This window comes from Capricornis sumatraensis, chromosome 19 (genome assembly GCF_032405125.1).
Source record: "Capricornis sumatraensis isolate serow.1 chromosome 19, serow.2, whole genome shotgun sequence".
Classification (NCBI taxonomy): domain Eukaryota; kingdom Metazoa; phylum Chordata; class Mammalia; order Artiodactyla; family Bovidae; genus Capricornis; species Capricornis sumatraensis.
In genome coordinates, this window is record NC_091087.1 from 65,364,051 (window position 1) to 65,382,403 (window position 18,353).

The 18,353-nt window shown below is 52.1% G+C and overlaps 1 protein-coding gene across 1 annotated transcript in view; it reads right to left on the bottom strand.

Moving 5' to 3' along the window:
- PRIMA1 (proline rich membrane anchor 1) overlaps positions 1 to 18,353 on the bottom strand; it is a 64,486-nt gene that overhangs the window by 8,583 nt on the left and 37,550 nt on the right. The window contains exon 3 of the mRNA XM_068991559.1: positions 5,104 to 5,233. Coding sequence (XP_068847660.1) covers positions 5,104 to 5,233 — 130 coding nt within the window. The remainder of the gene's footprint in view (positions 1 to 5,103; positions 5,234 to 18,353) is intronic.

Sequence of the window (18,353 nt, forward strand, 5' to 3'; positions counted from 1 at the left end):
CCTCTGGGCTTCCCCAACCTGGATACTCTCTGAGCACCTTATCACCCAGCCGAGCTGGGACACTGGGAATGTTTGTTGAGTCACAAGATGAAATTTGATCCACTGAGTGTGTGTGTGTGTGTGCATGCGTGCTAAGTCACTTCAGTCGTGTCTGACTCTGCGACCCCATGGACTGTAGCCTGCCAGGCTCCTCTGCGCATGGGATTCTCCAGGCAAGAATACTGGAATGGGTTGCCATTTCCTCCTCCAGGAGATCTGCCCGACCTAGGGGTCAAACTGGTGTCTCTTATGTCTCCTGCATTGGCAGGTGGGTTCTTTCCCTACTAGCGCCACCTGGGAAGCGGGGTCTGTATGTAGAAAGTGCTGACCACACCCCACCTTCCTGCTATCAAGGTCAATGACTAGCGAGGGCATGGAGGGCGTGCTCTGTCTGCACCTGCTCCCCAGTGTCCTCCCCTCCCCAAGGCCACACCCCACACGCCTAGCCAAGCTAGCACCTGCAGAATCACCTCCTTTCCATCCCAATTGATTCTAGAACCATCCTTCCAGCAATCTGGCTCCGTAAGGCTGTGTTGCGGCCATTCACAAAGATCTCTAGGAAGTCCTCCGCGAGGACTCCAGGCTGTGAGAGGGTTTTTTTTCTTTCTTTCTTTTTTTTTTTAAGAAAGCAGGGTTTATCACTGAATCTCCCTTCTAATGGTTTCACAGCGACATGCAATGCCTTTGTTTCCTGAGAGAAAAGGCATGTTTCAGATGAATTATTAACCAAAGAGAATTGACTGTGAGGAAGAAATCCTCCATTTACTCTGGAGAGAAATGCACACAGACAGCTGCTTGGCCAGGCTGTCTCATACAGAGGTCGGCTGGGGGAGCAGGGAGGGGGCGTTTGCAGTCCTGCCTGGGTGTAACTTCTGCTGCCTTCTCCTTCCGCAGCCCACAAGGGGCTGATCCACCTTCCCCAGGTCAAACTACCTTCCAGGAGGGTCTTGGGAGAACCAGACTCTATTGTTGCCTCCACTGGCCGCGAGTAGCACCCACTCCTGACACTGATGATCCATCTTAGGACGCCCTCTCTGGACCGTGAGGATCTGGACAGGCAGAGGGCTGGGTCTTGCCCCAGAAGAGGGTGCAGATTTTGGCGCCAAGACAGAAAAGGACTGCGCTCCATTTACTACACGGGCCGGGGTGCTGACACCTTTGCAGGTATCTCCTGGGGTCCCCTGTTTCAGCCAATGGGAGGCAACTCAGGATATCTGGGAGCTGGAGAAAGGTTGGGGAGTTTTCTCCCTGCACTTGTTTTTTAGGGCTGCATCTCCAGCAGTTCCAACCACAGGTCCTGCTGATTAGCCCCTCTTTTGAGTCTCCAGGCCCTGTAGATTTCCCTGGTACTGCGTCCCTCCTCTGTCCTGGGGGTGCTAACAGCTCGCGCCTCTGTTATTCGCGAAATGCTTCAGAAATTCTACTGTTCTCAGGACTTGCCCAAGCCCCTGGAGGGAGCTCCGCCCATTCCTTTGGCTGGAGCCCCGCCCACAAGGTAGGGGAAGCCCCGTCCACACCCCCTGGGGAGGAAGCCCCGCCCACACCCCGGAAGGCGTCCCATCCACGCCTTGGAAGCGATCCACTGAGCCATCTGAAGTCAGTTATCTGTTTTGCCAGGCGGCTGGCAGCCTCGGGACCCAAGACCCAAAGCTGGTGGAAGGAGACAAGGGAGGCTCCTCTGGTGCTCTGACGGGAGGTGGGGTGGTGCCTCCCCTCGCCTTCCCGGAGTCCTCCAGCTCCGCGGAAACCAAGCCCGGCAGGACAGACGCGGCGGACACGGCACAGAGCGGAGACATCCAAGCGAGCTGCTTCTCCTGTTAGGTTCGCCCAGCCCTCCCACTGTTGGAGCAGGTAGCCCGTTTCTTCAGGAGAGTTTAGGAGCAGAGAAGAGGCAGAAGCATATCTTTTGGAAGAGCCTCAGTTTATTAAAAAGATGATGCATTTTGAAACCATAATTCGATAAGATGCATGCCTCATCTTTTTAATAAGTTTGTGCTCAGTCGCTTAAGTCGTGTCTGACACTTTTCAAGCCCATGGACTGTAGCCCGCCAGGCCCCTCTGTCCATAGGATTTTCCAGGCAAGAATACCGGAGTGTGTTGCCATTTCCTTCTCCAGGGGATCTTCCTGACCCAGGGATGGAACCCGCATCTCTTGCATTGGCCGGTGGATTCTACTCAGCCACCAGGGAAACCCACCAGGGGATGGGTTGGAGTGATAAATTGGAAGACTGGGATTGACGTATACACACTTCTATAGATAAAATATTAATCGATAACTAATAAGGACTGCAGAGCTTCACGGGTGGCAATAGTGGTAAAGAACTCACATGCCAATGCAGGAGACATAAGAGAGGTGGGTTTGATCCCTGGGTCAAGAAGATTCCTGGAGGAGGGCATGGCAACCCATTCCAGTATTCTTGCCTGGAGAATTCCGTGGACAGAGGAGCCTGGCAGGCCATAACCCATAGGGTGGCAAAGAGTTGGATACGACTAAAGCAACTTAGCATGCAAGGACCTACTGTAAAGCACAGGGACCTCTACTCAGTACTCTGTAATGGTCTATATGGGAAAGAAAAGAATCTTTAAAAAAAGAAAGCATGATGCAGCCTGTCTCTGAGAGGGGGTCCTTGAGGGGACTAGTGCCCCCACTCTCTGGCAGGGCCCTGGGTGGATCTTGAACACTTTCCCTAAAACCTTCATTGGCTCCCTGTGTCTGCTGAATCATGGGCCAGCAGCTACACCTGATGGGACAACCACATCCCCGTCGGGCTTGGGGCTTCCTCCAGCCTCCCTCTACCCTCATCTCCAACCCCCCCCACACACCACCCATGTCCCCATCCCCACCCCCATCACAAGGGCTTCCTGATGCTTGGTGCTTTTGAATGTCTGCCCTGCTCTGCTTCTTAAGATCCTCCTTCCGCTGCAGCAGGCTCTCAGCTGAAACGATTTTTCATCCACATCACAGTTCACGTGACTCCTGCCTCTCCTGCCTGGTCCCGGCTGTTGGCCTGATGAGGCCCTTTGCCCTGGGTGCCTGACCATATGCAGGTTTTAAGACTTTCAACTTGATGTTTACTCTTTCTGCTTTTGAATTATTAAAGTGAAATCACATAGAACAACTGATTAAAAGGGTAAAGTTTAAATAACTTTGGTCTTATGATTGCTCAATAGAGATCCTCTAACTTTGGGCCTTAGGGAATTAAAAACAAACTTTCTTAAAAACATATTAACAAATCCTCCGGTGTTTTGCAAGCAACATTTTTGTTCCTCTTTTGATTATATTGTCCCCTGATGTCCCCCAAAGCCTGGTGTGCTGCAGTCCATGGGGTCACAAAGAGTCGGACACACTGAGCCACTGAACTGACTGAATGTCCCCCAAGGCCAGGGAGGCCATTTTTTGGGAGGAGGCTAAGAACTGGAAATCGAGGGGTGGGGCCAGAGCTACTGTGTTGTAACACCTCGGCCTCAGGCCTCAACAATAACAACGTTGAGCTTCAGACCCCAACTCAACAAGGTGCCTGATAACCTTGTTTGAAAGGCAAAGTGAGATGGTGTTGTTCAGTCACTCAGTCATGTCCAACTCTTTGCGACCCCATGGACTACAGCACGCCAGGCTTCCCTGTCCTTTGCCATCTCCCAGAGTTTGCTCAAACCCATGTCCATTGCATCAGTAATGCCATCCAATCATCTCATCCTCTATCATCCCCTTCTCCTCCTGCCTTCAATCTTTCCCAGCATCAGGGTCTTTTCAAATGAGTCAGTTCTTCGCATCAGGTAGCCAAAGTATTGGAGCTTCAGCTTCAGCATCAGTCCTTCCAGTGAATATTCAGGATTGATTTTCTTTAGGATTGACTGGTTTGATCTCCCTGATGTCCAAGGGACTCTCAAGAGTCTTCAACACCACAGTTCAAAAGCATCAAAGCGAGATGGTAGTTAACAGAAATAACAGCAAGTGTTACTGAAAGATAATACGCTATTTGGTTCATTCATGACCCTTTGGGAGCACTCCTATTCATCCTTCAAAACCCAGCCTTGTTGTTGTTCAGTCACTAACTGTCTCTGACTTTGGGACCCCATGAACTGCAGCATGCCAGGCTTCCCTATTCTTCAGTATCTCCTGGAGTTTGCTCAAACTCATGTCCATTGAGTCAGTGATGGTATCTAACCATCTCCTCTACCGCCTCCTTCTCCTCCTGCCCTCAATCTTTCCCAGCATCCAAGTCTTTTTCCAGTGAGTCATCTCTTCGCATCAGTTGGCCAAAGCATTCACAGAAGACCTTCTCCGAGGCATCTCTACTTCTCCTCCCAAGAGAACCTCGCTCCTCTCTCTCATCCTTTTTCCATCTTCCACTATGGAAACAGTGAAAGCTGGTGCAGCTCTTGGTGAGCACACACTTATACCAGGCACTGCTGACCATGTAGCACTGCCACATATTGTGCAGACCATTCACAGAGGGCATCTCACCACTCCCTGGGGGCAAGATAATTATTCTTTACCCCCATTTTACTGATAGGGAAACTGAGGGCCAGAAAGGTGATTTCCTTCTGGTCACACAGCTTGAACTGGAGTCTGAATTTTGATCAGATTCTAAAACCCATTTCCAGCTCCAAACCAGCATGGTGCCCCCTCCAGGGGATTCGTCACCCACCCTGCAATAATTATTTCCATCCTCCCAGGCCTGGAGTGAGGCCCTGGCAGCGGGGCCTGCCACTTACAGGTAGAGGAGCTTTATCCTGCCTCCAGCCTGACATATAATCAGTGCTCATCAAATGCTCGTAGAACCCCCTAAAATGATGGGGGGTGGGGGATAATATCTGAGATCAACTTTAATATACTTGAGCAAAGAAAAAGATACAAGGAACAGGAAACAGTAAGTATTAGCCAGATCTTGATAACTGTTGAATCAGGGTGAAGGTAGGTGGGTGTTCTTTGTACATTCTTTCTGCTTCTTAAATGCTTAACAATTTTTATTATTAAAAAAAACAAAAACGAGTGGAGGTGGGTGGAGGAGCCCTGAGCCCAGTTCGAGTCCCCTCTGGCTCCAGAGCTGGGTGAACACTCACCTCTTGATGGCTTTGTAGCAAATGATGACAAGCACAGTGAGAAACACTAGGGAGGCACAGCATACCGCGATGACGATCACCAGCCCCGACCACCAGCTCTCCTCCGCGGGGCACGAGGTAGCGTTGGGAGCTGAAAGAGACAGGAGCAGCCTGAGTGTCCCCTGGATGTGTGGGTCCAAGCCGGTGTCAGAGGTGAACCGTTGTAGGTGACACCAAGGCTGGCCTCGCCACCATCCATCACCCAGATGAAGCCTCTCCAAGCTGTCCTGCCGTCCCCACCCCCACCCAGTGGCAGGTGACGTCATGGTTGGCGCCCAGCCAGGTGACGTGCTCTGAGCTGGGGTTAAGCACTGCACCCTGGGCCATCCATCCTTCCTGGGCATGAGCTAACTGACAGCAGGGTCGGGTTTAATTTCCCATGAAAAATAACAGAACATCTTCTCTCAGCGTGGGTATTAAATCTGCTTCCTCTGAAGGTGGGAGTGAGGAGTCGGGCTTACAGAGCACACAGGGTGGGGGGCAGGGGCAGGGAGGAGAGAAACGGAGGCCTGTCAGCATCAGTTTCTTAAGCTATTTTTTTTTTTTTTTGCAAGAGACAAGTTTTGTCTCTTCTTGGGTTTGGTCCCTGTGGTGGGTACCGGTAGCAGTCTCAGCCTGTGCAGTGGCCACAGTTTGAGAAAGTCATTGACAGAGCTCATGACAGGGGTTGCTGCAGGACCACCCTTGTCATTATTCAGTCCGTGGGGTCCTTGGGGAGAACCCGTCCTTCCCTTTGGCACAGGCTGGGTGAGGGGACCCACATACAGACAAAGCTTGCAACAAAGTTGGTTTGCTCTGCTCTGAGAAAAGCAGAGACATCATATAGCTTTACCCCAGAGGTTTTGGAAGACCTACACCCAACTGGAAAGAATTGCTTGGAATTGCAAAAGGAACAGAAGTGAGGGAAAGAGAAAAGGGGAGAGGGAGAGGGTGGAGGGACGAATAGACAGCTATATAGACACTACTAGTTCAGGACGGTTTTTCAAGACGTGTGAATATGTGTAACAGAATCAAAACTATGCCCTAGACTTAATAATAGGCACCATGAAGACTGTAACAGTATGTGGGGAATCAGTGAATGATTTCCCAAAGGATACCATGGGTGGTTTCATTATTATGTTATTATTGATGATATTGTTGTTGTTTGACTCATCAAGGTGTAATTTACATATAGTGAAATGCACCCATCCGAAGTGTACCATCTGATCAGTTTTGACAAATGCGTACACCAGTGTAAACCACACCTCTGTCATGACACACAATATCACTATCACCCCAGAAAGCTTCCTTGTGCCTTCTAGTCTGTCCTGACCCCAGAAGCAACCACTGTTCTGCTTTCTAAAATCACAGATTAGATTTGCTTGTTCTTGAAACTCACATAAATGGAATCATGCAGTGCCTGGGTTTTTTCTTTTTTCTTTTTTTTGCTTCCTTTATTTAGCAGTGTTTTTGTGATCCACCCACAATGTTGGATATTTAAATAGCTCCTTTCTGTTACAGCTGAACAGTATTCCATGATATGTATATACCACAGTTTGTTTATCCTGTTCAACCGTCGATGAATACATAAGCTGTTCGCAAATTTTTACTTTTGTAAAAAAAAAAGCTGCTGTAAACACTCACAAATAGGGTATAGACATGCTTTCTTGGTATAGACATGTTCATATTTCTCTTGGTTAAATAACTAGAAATGGGGTCGCTGGGCCCTATGGTGTGTGAATGATTAACTTTGTAAGGAACTGCTGTGTTATTTTCCCCAAGCCCTTGTGCTCTTGTTCGGAACAAGGAAAGATGCAGAGAAAGGAGTGATCTTGTGGCTTTGTTGCAGCTGGATTAGGAGATCTGGGAAGCCTTTACGTGCTTCTCAGGGACCAGGTGCTAAAGCCCCATGAACAGAAGCCAAGGTCACCAGAGGTGGAGCTGAGAGCCTCACTGAGACCAAGCAGATACAGAAATGTTTCCTAAGAAATGACTGGGACGAGGATGTCACTGAGCCACGTGACTCTGTCAGCCTTGGTAAAAACAGGCCTTTAGAAACCCTAACACTGAAAAGATAGAAAGGGACTTCCCTGGTGGTCCAGTGGTTAAGAATCAGCCCTGCAAGGCAGGGGATGTGGGTTCAATCCCTGGTTGGGGAGCTAAGATCCTGCATGACGCGGGGCAACCAAGCCCGCCAGCTGCAACTAGAGAAGACTGTGCTCCCCAGTGAAGAGCCCGCATGCTTCAACTAAGACCCAACGCTGCCAGAAAAAAGAATACAGAATTCAAAAGACAACCTGTAGAATGAAGGAGAGGTAATCCAGAAGGAGTCTCATTTTCCCCATGATGAACTTCTTCAGTGCTTTTTCTGTGAAACATCAAACACAATCCTTTCCCAAAATCGCCCATCGTGGGGTGTCCCTGGCTGGCTGAGTTTCCCTAGGGGACTGGGCACAGATCTTGCCCACAGCACTGGTCATTGCTGGAGTATCAAGAGAGCAGCCAGATACACAGGGTCCCAACCCCAAACAGTCTGCATTTTCACTGCAAAGGGAAACAATTTTGGTTTTTGTCGGTTCTACCTTGGGCTGCAACACCTCTGAGGCGGTCTCCAGGGCCAGGCCTGCAGCCCGTGGGGATGCTCACATCAGTGGCCCACAGTTTACCCAACATGGCCAAGGCCGGGCCATTCGTCTACCAGAGAGTGGGCTCAGTGGGGACAGCACCCCTCCCCAGGCAGCACTTGGAAATCTTTGATGGCAGAGGTGGGAGGGGCTGTTTTTGATCACCCAGCAGCTATAGATACATGGTAGGACTGTCCCTCCAAAAGCCCACCAGGGCTCCTGTTGAGAAATTCCATCGGCTGGAAACAGAAAGACAAGTTAATTCTAAACTTCAATTGGAATTAGATGCTAAATTTCAGAGCGCCTCTCTTGATGTTCTTTTCTTTGCATTCGCTATTAATGAGGCGAGAATCTCCTTCTTGCTGACTGTTTTCAAACACAATTGATGCTGAAAGCAGGAAGGTTTGTTCCAGAAGGTCCTTCTGCAGAGAGTTCCTTGCTAATATTCAGCAGTGTGAATATTACTCACCGCTTGCATGTGAGGAAACCACCCCAGGAAAAACTGTTCTGTGAAACAGTGCAAGACATAAATCTTGGATTTTGCCAAGAAAACAGCTATTGTGTTCAAAGAATGCATCCTTATTTATCCCTGCTTGACTCATTCTTTTTATATTAGAGAAGATCAGGGGATGCTGGGGGTCAGAGGAAGGCTGTGTGTGTGTGTGTGCTAAGTCGCTTCAGTCATGTCTGACTCTGCGACTCTATGGACTGTAGCCTGCCAGGCTCCTCTGTCCATGGGATTCTCCAGGCAAGAATACTGGAGTGGGTTGCCATGCCCTCCTCCAGGGGATCTTCCTGACCCAGGGATGGAACCCCTATCTCTTAACGTCTCCTGCATTGGCAGGCGGCTTCTTTAACACTATCGCCACCCAAGAAGCCCCAGAGGGAGGCTAGGAGGTGTCACTTCAGAAAAGAAAATACTGAGTGAGGTGCAGGATCAAACAGCTTTTGCAGGGCCCAGGATGAGGACACTGGATCTTTAGGCTGCAGACCAGGTCCACCCCTGCCTGAACTTCTCTCCCACTGGGCGTGGCCTCTCCTGCTTTCCAGTCTGTCCAGATAAGACTCTTCACCCTGTGGGCAGACTGATGGTTCGTATTCAAGAAGGTAGAATCATTCACTAATTCATTTGTTCATCCACCGAACATTTACTAATAAGCACCCTTTGTGCCTGGTAGCGTGCTGGGAGCTGGGAGTACAAGGACGAATTAGATGTCAACTGTGCCCCTTCCGGGTCTAATGCCAGTTGCCCAAAATCTGATCACCTTGCTCGAGGAGCCAGCAGTCTCCGAGAGGAGAAGAGACACAGAAGCGCTAATGTGCAAGGTCAAGGTCTTTTGTGGCCAAGGAGAGGAAGCCACTTGGTGCCAGCGTTCAAGGGAGAGGGGTTATGCCTTGTGAGAGGCAGGTGATCAGATGGAGGAGGCTGAGGCCACCAGAGTGTGAATTCCCAAACACGAGGCTGCCAGAGCGTGGCCTCCTCTGTCACCCGCCTCGCTCTCAGCCAAGATTCTGCAAACAAGACAGAAAGGCAGGAGCTGTCATGATATCTCAGGGGTCACGACACCCTCTCTCCTGGAACTCAATGAGGCTTTGTCTGCTGCATTCTTAAACACTCCTGATGCCTGTAAAGATAACGAGGCTGGCATCCAGAGAGTGATTTAGAACGACAGGGGCCAAGTTTTGCTTTATCAATGGAGTTGCTGTCTTTTCAGTCAAGAAATGCATCATTAAAAGCTCATATTTGGGACTTCTGCTTCTGGCCAAGATGGGGTAATGAGGGCCAGACTTGGCACTGTCATACCCCCTCTGGGAAACATCTCAAAAATATACCAAAAATATAAAAATGGTTTTCAAAATAGTGGACATCAAGGTAACAAAAGATAGATCCTTGAGAGACAAGAAACAAAGGTGAGAGTTCCCTGGTGGCCTCGTGAGTAGGGTCCCAAGCTGTCACTTCCATGGCCCGGGTTCAATCCCTGGTCGGGGAACTGAGATCCTGCAAGCCAAGTGGCACAGCCAAAAAAACCTCTCCCCCAAACCCCAAAATTCAAAGGAGGTGAGCTCTATGGCTTCTCTAGCTTACTGCTGGGAGACAGGTCCCAAATATCAGTCCTGGAAGGGCGAGACCCCCACCCCTGCCAAGGTCCAGCCGACTCAGAACATCAGGGAAGTTGGGCTCGGAGGGAGCAAGACAGATGAAAATTCCCCAAGGGGACTTCCGGAAGAGCAGATGGAGCCAACAGCACACAAGGAATTCCACCCACAAATAGATAATTACATGCTGAGGCGAGTGCTGGAAAAGAAAGGGAGAAGAGGCCAAGATGCCCCCACAAGTGTCTGCAAAAGAGGCAGTTGGGATGGGGTCGCTTCAGATGTCCCCGTCTGATCAGGCATCACGGGCACTGAGCAGACCAAGGAGATTCCTGCCGGGGCGGGTGGGCCTGCCTGAAGTCTCGTGTCATGGGGGAACCGCATGAGGTCCCCTGCTCTCAGGGACAGGCGCCTCCCCTGAATTCCTCACCGGGTGTTTGTGACTATCAAATGGGATGATGGAGACAGTGTTCTTGAGGGAACCAGGAGGAGCACCAGCATTAGCTGAGCACCAACTCCGAGGCTGCTGCGCGGCCCCCTTCTGCACTGGGGACATAGCCAGGGACCTGATGGGGCTGGAACCCAGTGTGCCTGTGACAGCCCTCACGGCAAACTCAGTGCGTGTTTGCCTTCAACTTGGGATGGACCGCTTCCATATGGTCCTCAGAGAGCCGGCTGTGCACTGGAGATACCTGATTGGCAGGAAGGAACTGAATGGGGCACGAATGAATCAAAGGAAAAGCAAGTTGCGGGGAAACAACCTTAGTCCTCCGAGATATTTTTCTAGGATTTCTAGAAGGGAGTGAGAGCTGTGTTCTTTGTTTTAACCTGATGTTTCCATTGTGAGGTTGTGGTGGTTGTTCAGTTGCTCAGTCGTGTCCAACTCTTTGCAACCCCATGGATTGCAGCACACTAGGCTTCCTCGTCCTTCAACATCTCCTGGAGTTTGCTCAAGCTCATGTCCATTGAGTTGGCGATGAAACCATTGGGAGGTGGAGGCTGTGGTTTATCCATGTCTCGGCCTCTGGACCCACATGTGACCACTTGCAGAGGCCAGCCCCCTGCTCACCTGGCCCCCCATTTCTTGAGCGCAGCCTGAGTGCAAGGCCCTGCTGGTGACACCACAGGCGTGCAGGGCATCCTTAGACGTCTCTAACTTTCACAGTTTGGTGATTCATGGCCAGGCTGCCCAAGGGGCTTCCCGACTGATGCCCAGGAGCTGACCTTGGTCACAGCCAGGGGAGGAAGTGCGACCTGCACAGAGAGCTGAGACTCAGCTTCCAGCCCACCAGGCAGATCACAGCCACTGAGCGGGGCTTGTCTAGGGTCCCCTGAGCTGCAGAGATTGGTCTCCTTTGAGGGGCCAAGGTCTGTGAACCTGCTTTTCAAACCACAGTGGACACACTCAGTCTTTGCCATGGAAACTGAGGTCAGCCTCACGACATAGCCAGGAACTCGCCAGCCTCAGGTCTCAGGGACTGGGCTGGGCTGGGCTTTGGGAGTAGATGCCAAGGGGGCCACACAGCCTTGATCCAAGGGACAGTCTTGGCCCTCAGGGTGGGGGGGCTCCCTCTTGGTTCCACACTCTCCTGCCCACCCAGAAGCCCTTGAGGACCCGGTCCATCACGTCTAGGGATCGTGCATCTGCTGCAGGTTGATGGAGTGTCTGAAGAGCATCTAAGAGGATGTGTTTTCTCGCTCTGCCTTGGTCTGCTCACCTAAACCCCTGTTGGTTTTATCTGGTTCATGAAGACAGCAAGAGGTCCAGGAACTTTGCTAATACGCTTGTGTGGTGGCAAAACCTGGTCCTCAGACCGTTCAGACAAAGGAGGACACGAGGCTGGGGGTGGGGGGCAGACCTGGGCCTCAGGCCCCCCAGCCCTGCTTCATGTGCTGCCTCCACGGACCACGAAGGACCTGGGTTTACAGCTCCTTCACTGCCCTGGGGCCCCCAGTGCTATGCTGGGCTGCTTGACACAGACTGCAAGTCCACTGGGGGGAAGGGGCCCCCCCCATGCCCCGCCCCCACACAGAGCCCATTGTCTCTGAACACAAGGGACCAACTCAGGCCACTGCTCTCCATTCATGGGCAACCGGCCTCCATGGGGAGGCCTGTGCCAGGGGCATCCAGCCGCCCGCCTGGGCCAGCTTGGAGTGGGGCCCTCTCTCGTTTCCTCCCCAAGGATGCCAGAGTGTGTGGCCCAGCTTTAAACCACAGATACAGGCTCAGACCTTGGTGCTTTATACAAACCCCCGAAATCAGCCCCCACTTCTACAGAGAAAGGAGGAGTCTCCTTTGAGTTGGTCCACATGAAAATAGTGATCCTTTGCACCTCAGCTCGGGGGGCCTTTCCCCCCTCCTCTGCCAATGGCAATCTGGCTTTGGGTGCAGCACAGAGACCCCCCTTTTCATGTCTTCCTCATGCCTCCCCCAGACCTGAGGTTCTCAGAGCAGGAAGCCCCCGGCTGCCCAGTAACAGCTGGCAGAAGGTCTGAATTCCCGGCTCCTGGGGGAGCCTCCGCACCCCGCCTTTTCCAGGACTCAGGGGCGCTCCATCTCCACCCTGCAGGTTGGACACTGCAGCCTGAACGTGGGTCCCAGCCTCCAGTCCAGGGCAGGGAGGAGGTGGTGTTCTTGGGAAGCAGGACTGTACCGGGGCTGCTTGTGCGGGGGGTCTGTCTCACCCATCACCCTGCCCACAGTCCTATTCCTGGTCTCTACTGCCTCCCAAATCTGGCCCAGGACCCCCTTCCTGCTCCCGCCAGCTGGGCTGTGGAGGCCACAGCTGAGCTGTCCAGGTTTCTGTTCACTGTAGACTGAGATCACTGGTCTATGGAAACTCAGGAGGCTTTGGCCAGTTCTGGCCAGTGACATGAGGGGGAACATCTGCTGGGCGCTTCCACAGCTGTCTGCTTGCTGTTCAAGGAGAGGCACGGAAATAGGCAGGAAATAGGCATGGAAATAGGCAGGAAATAGGTACGGAAATAGGCAGGCCTCTTTCCCTCATGGACATAGCCACGTCCTCTTTACCCCCAAACAGAGCAGCTCTGGGGGCACCGAGGCGCTGGGTAGATTACAGTGTAAAGTAGAGCGACCTCCAGGGGCAACTTTTGAACAAAGACGGATTTGGTGAAGGTGTTCATCACACCGGTGCCTGAGGAAGAGTCAGAGCAGAGGTCCTGAGGTCACTGCAGGCCTGGTGTGTCGTGGGCAAGGGGAGGACAAGAGGAGACGAGGTGGCTCAGGGCTGAGGCTGTGAGAAGCGTTTGGGCTTCTACACGAACGAGGTGCCCGGGGGGTCTGGGGAGAGGGTGGTGAGGTCTGACTTAAGTGTTGGCTCAGTCACTCTGTGTTTAGACTGTGGACTGTGTGTGTTTGTATGCATGTGCGTGTGTATGCATGTGTATGTGAGGATGCGGAGTGTGGGAAGCTGGGAGGATACTGCTGATAGCCCAGGAGAGAGATGACAGTGGCTCACGTGGGTGTCAGCCGTGAAGGTGGTGAGAAAGGGTAGATTCTGAGTATGTTTGGAAGTTTCAGTTCAGTTCAGTTCAGTCGTTCAGTGGTGTCTGACTCTTTGCAGCCCCATGAATCACAGCACGCCAGGCCTCCCTGTCCATCACCAACTCCCAGAGTCCACCCAAACCCATGCCCATTGAGTCAGTGATGCCATCCAACCATCTCATCCTCTGTCGTCCCCTTCTCCTCCTGCCCTCAATCTTTCCCAGCATCAGGGTCTTTTTAAATGAGTCAACTCTTTGCAGCAGGTGGCCAAAGTATTAGAGTTTCAGCTTTAGCATCATTCCTTCCAAAGAACACCCAGGACTGATCTCCTTTAGGATGGACTGGTTGGATCTCCTTGCAGTCCAAGGGATTCTCAAGAGTCTTCTCCAACACCACAGTTCAAAAGCATCAATTCTTCAGTGCTCAGCTCTCTTTATAGTCCAACTCTCACATCCATACATGACCACAGGAAAAACCATAGCCTTGACTAGAGGGACCTTTGTTGGCAAAGTAATGTCTCTGCTTTTGAATATGCTGTCTAGGTTGGTCATAACTTTCCTTCCAGGGAGTAAGCATCTTTTAATTTCATGGCTGCAATCACCATCTGCAGTGATTTTGGAGCCCAAAAAAATAAAGTCAACCACTGTGTCCACTGTTTCCCCATCTATTTGCTATGAAGTGATGGGACCAGATGCCATGATCTTCGTTTTCTGAATGTTGAGCTTTAAGCCAACTTTTTCACTCTCCTCTTTCACTTTCATCAAGAGGCTCTTTAGTTCTTCTTCACTTTCTGCCATAAGAGTGGTGTCATCTGCATATCCGAGGTTATTGACATAAAGCTTGGATGTAGGTGTGAGAGATACAGAAGAGTTAAGAATGACTCGAAGGATTTGGGATTGAGCATGCAGAAGGATGGAGCTGCCGTGGAGGGATGCGAAAGGCTGGGGCAGAACGGGCTTGCTGGGTATGGAGATCGGGGTTGAAGTCTAAAATTGCCATCACACATGCAAGGGAGAAGGCAACCCACAGTGGGATCTAGATTCTGAGTTGAGAAGCAAAAGCTCAGCTGAAGGAATAAACCTGGGGACTGTCAGCACAATTCCTGAGACGGTGTTAGATCATCAAGTGAGAAAGCATGGATAGAGCGGAGCAGACAGTCTAGACCTGAGGCCTGAGGGGCCCCACGTGAAGAGGCTAAGGGACAGAGGAGAAGGCAGCCGAGGAGGCCGGGGGGAGAGGCCGCAGGGATCCCAGCCAAGGCAAGGTGAGGTCTGTGGCCGAGGCAGGGAAGGACATCGAGGAGGAGGGGATGGTCAGCGCCCGTGTCCACTGTGGCTGAGGGACAAGCGCCATGAGTCTGAGAGCCAGCTGCTGGACGGAGCAACACGGTGGTCACCGTTGACCACCAGAGAGGTGGTTTTGCGGGAGCAGTGGAAGAAGCTTGACTGGGGCCATATAGGAGAGAAGGTGCCGAGAGGAAAGGGAAGCAGCATGTGTGCACAGCTTGCTGGTGGAGTTTTGTTGCAAAAACAGCAACATGCAGCCATAGCTGGGGGAAGAAACGGTGGAAGAGAAGGAGTCTGAGATGGGAGGTGCAGCTTCCGTGTGCTGGTGGGTGTGACGCAGGGGAGGGTGGGCCCGAGCACAGGTGGGGAGGGGTGGGCCCGAGCACAGGTGGGGAGAGCTGTGCTGTGGGGGACGGCGGGGAGGGGGTGGCTGACAGGTGGGAGTCAGTGGAAGCTGCCTTCAGTTGGTGTCAGTCGTCTCAGCAAAGAGGGAGGCAGGTCAGCAGCTGAGAGAAGGACGAGGGACAGGTGATGGGTGTTCGAGGGGAGCAGAGAAGGTGTGATCTGCTTTCCCAGGAGGCCAGGTGAGTGACTGGCTGGGGAAGGGAGGAGTGTAAAGGACCAGGGATGTGAAATCGAGTCCAGTTCAAGGTTGGCCGTTTTGCTCAGCTGCCTTCGGTTGCCGAGGGGAAGCCAGGTTTGCCCAGCATGTATGATGACATGAACGCAGGGCGAAGGGGTTGAGGGCACACCCGGGGGGTGAACACAGGACCAGAGGCAGGAACTGAGACACACAGAGTGATCACATGAAGGCGCCCAACTTCAGCTGGGTGGGTGCTGGAGCTGGGGTTTGAACCCAGACATCTGGCTCCAGGGTGGACCCGTAGCTGCTACACCGATAAAAACCAAGTGAGCAAGCACACTCAGGGAGGACAAGGCCGGGTGTGGAAAGGAGAGGTGAGTGTCACCTAGGGCTTTGGGGAAGCCTCTTTGAGGAGGTAGCATTTTGGCTGAGTCTGCAGGGTTAAGGGGAGGGGACAGCCCTATAGAAAGGTCCTGTCTGGGTTGGCCTAGGTCGTGATGGAAGGGATGGGGAACAGGCAGCTGGTGCCCCAAGTCTCTGCTTCTCTGCTGGTGCTAGGAGGGGTGAAGCCCTGGAGAGGGGCGCCAGGCCCTTCATTCTGAGTCCCAGCAGTTTCCCCAAGCTCCATGGGATGTTCACTCTGATTTATTTCTGCCCGGCATCCCAGGCACGGAGCCCAGCATGGTGGCAGCGTGGTTGCTTATCATAAAACCCACAGTTCTCAGGCTCGGCTCCTGAGGAGGGCACTAAATAAAACCTGATACATTATTAATAACTGTCTCCATCATTCCTGGGCCTAATTAGGAAAGGAAAATTATGAATTGGACAGAAGTCTCTATGGTGGGGGTGGCCTCGGCATTCCCCATGTCAGGGAGAGGTATGGGCGGAGGCCGGGCAGGAGCCAAGAACAGCCGGCCGCTGCCCGGGACCATTCATCCTGCCTCTGGCGGCGACTGCAGGACACGTCTCCCCTTGTTCTTGGCCCAAACAGTCCTCTTTGTGAGGCTCCTGAAGGCCGGGACTTGTCCTCGGCAGCCCTGCTGACTTTCAGGAGCTGTAGCCCACCCTTTGTCTGTGCCCTGCCCTGGGGACCCTCCCCAGACGTGTGAGCCTCAGGTCCCTCCCAGCGCTACAGAGGCACCGCCACCCGGAGGGGCCACATTTGCCAGTTTAGAACAGCACAGAGCTGTCCAGAAGTGACGAGACAGTGCCATGGGTGAGAGCCCTGGGGGACCACCCAAGCCCACCCTCATGGCCCCGACTCGTCATTTGAGGGCAAATCCATTCACTCACTCGACACCTATCCACTGAGAGTCTATACTGTGCTAGGTGCTGGAGAGATGAAGGTCAGCAGTCAGGGACCCTGCCCTTAGGATCCAGTCTGCTGGAGAAGGGACCCTAACTCAGTCACCACCAGCTAAATGCATACTTGACTCCTGCCTCAGCCAGATAACTGTGCATGTGCCTTAGGTATGAACAGCAGGAGATGACAAAACAAAACAAAAAAGAATTTCCTGAACCCGAAGAGCCAGCATAGGTTGACTGAGAACAATGGGCTCATCTCTGTGAGCAGCTCATGACTTTGGGACAGGAACATGCTCCCAGTGGTTTATGTTAAATGCCCAGCACCTAGCTGATACTCAATACATGTTGGATCACTTTCTCCCCTTCCAGAGGGCACTTAGATGATGGAGATCTCATAACTGCCTGGTCAGGTAGAATCTGCTTGCTCCAAACAGCTGTGTGAAGTGGGGTTCAGGATCAACTCAGACCACTGGTTGACCAACTCTGGTCCACAGACCAAATCTGGCCCACCACCTGCTTTTGTAAATAAAGTTTTATTGGAACACACACACACACCCGTGTGTCTACATATGGCCCACAAAGCCTAAGCTATTACTCTTTGGCCTTTTACAGAACAAGTGCGTCCACCCCTCCCTAATTTCTAGTGCTCTTCAACGGAGATTCTTAGACAAGCTTAGAAAGTTGACCTGAGAGTCCCCTAAAATGATACCCCAAATTTGCACTTTATAGGTGAACAGTCCACTCCTTTTGTTTTATATTTTAGAAGGTCCCTTTACTCCAAATGTCACACCAGTGCCCTGGCAGGAGGTGTCTAGACGTGTAGCACGTGGCCTGTTCTGTCTGGGAGTTTTAACGGTGGCCGCCTTTTCTTCTTTTTAAATTGTTTTTATTTCTGGCTGTGCTGGGTCTCTGTTGCCGCGCAGGCTTTTCTCTAGTCTCAGAGTGAGGGCTGCTCTCTGGTTGCAGAGCACGGGCTTCTCACTGCAGAGGCTTCTCTTGCGAAAGAGAAGGGGTGCTAGAGCACAGCCTCAGTAGCTGTGGCTCACGGGTTGAGTTGCTCCGTGGCACGTGGGGTCATCCTGGACCAGCGGTCAAACCTGTGTCCCCTGCACTGGCAAGTGGATTCTTCACTTCTCAGCCACCAGGGAAGCCCAACAGTGACGGTCGTGACTTGGCCACACCACACCTGCTAAGTGCTCGGCTCCCGGGTGGGGATGGCACTCCTTGGAAGGTTGATAGCGGGCATCTACTGTGGTAATATGCCAAGTATCGTCCGGAGCCCTACTGCAGGGGCGAACAACCAAGGCCAGGGTTACCACCATAACACAGCTGATGGTTCTTCAATTCAGGTCTAGGGCCCGTAAGTAGAGGCAACAGGATTGGGGCAGAGTTAGGACTGACATCCCCAGGAGCTGCCTAAACCGTCCCTCAGTGGAGCAGGCTGAACCCTAAGGCTGGGACAGCCTGCTACTTTGGCATCAGGCTCCAAGACACTTCTGGCTCCGCTCTGATGAAAGGCTTAGCCTCTCAGCGGTGGCACAGGCGGCTCTGTTTCATTCCTCCTCTGACAGTTCTAAGCACTCAAGAGAACCTCTGGCCCTTCCTCCTTCCCAGAGGCCCCTAGGGTACATCTCAGGGTTTTTTTTTTTAAGTGTTTTTTTTTTTTTTTTATATGGACTATTTTTAAGGTCTTTATTGAATTTGTTATAATATCACTTCTGTTTTATGTGTTGGTTTTTTGGCGCGGAAGCATATGGAATCTTAGCTCCCTGACCAGGAATCAAACCCCTGCATTGGAAGGTGAAGTCTTATCCACTGGACCACCAGGTAAACCC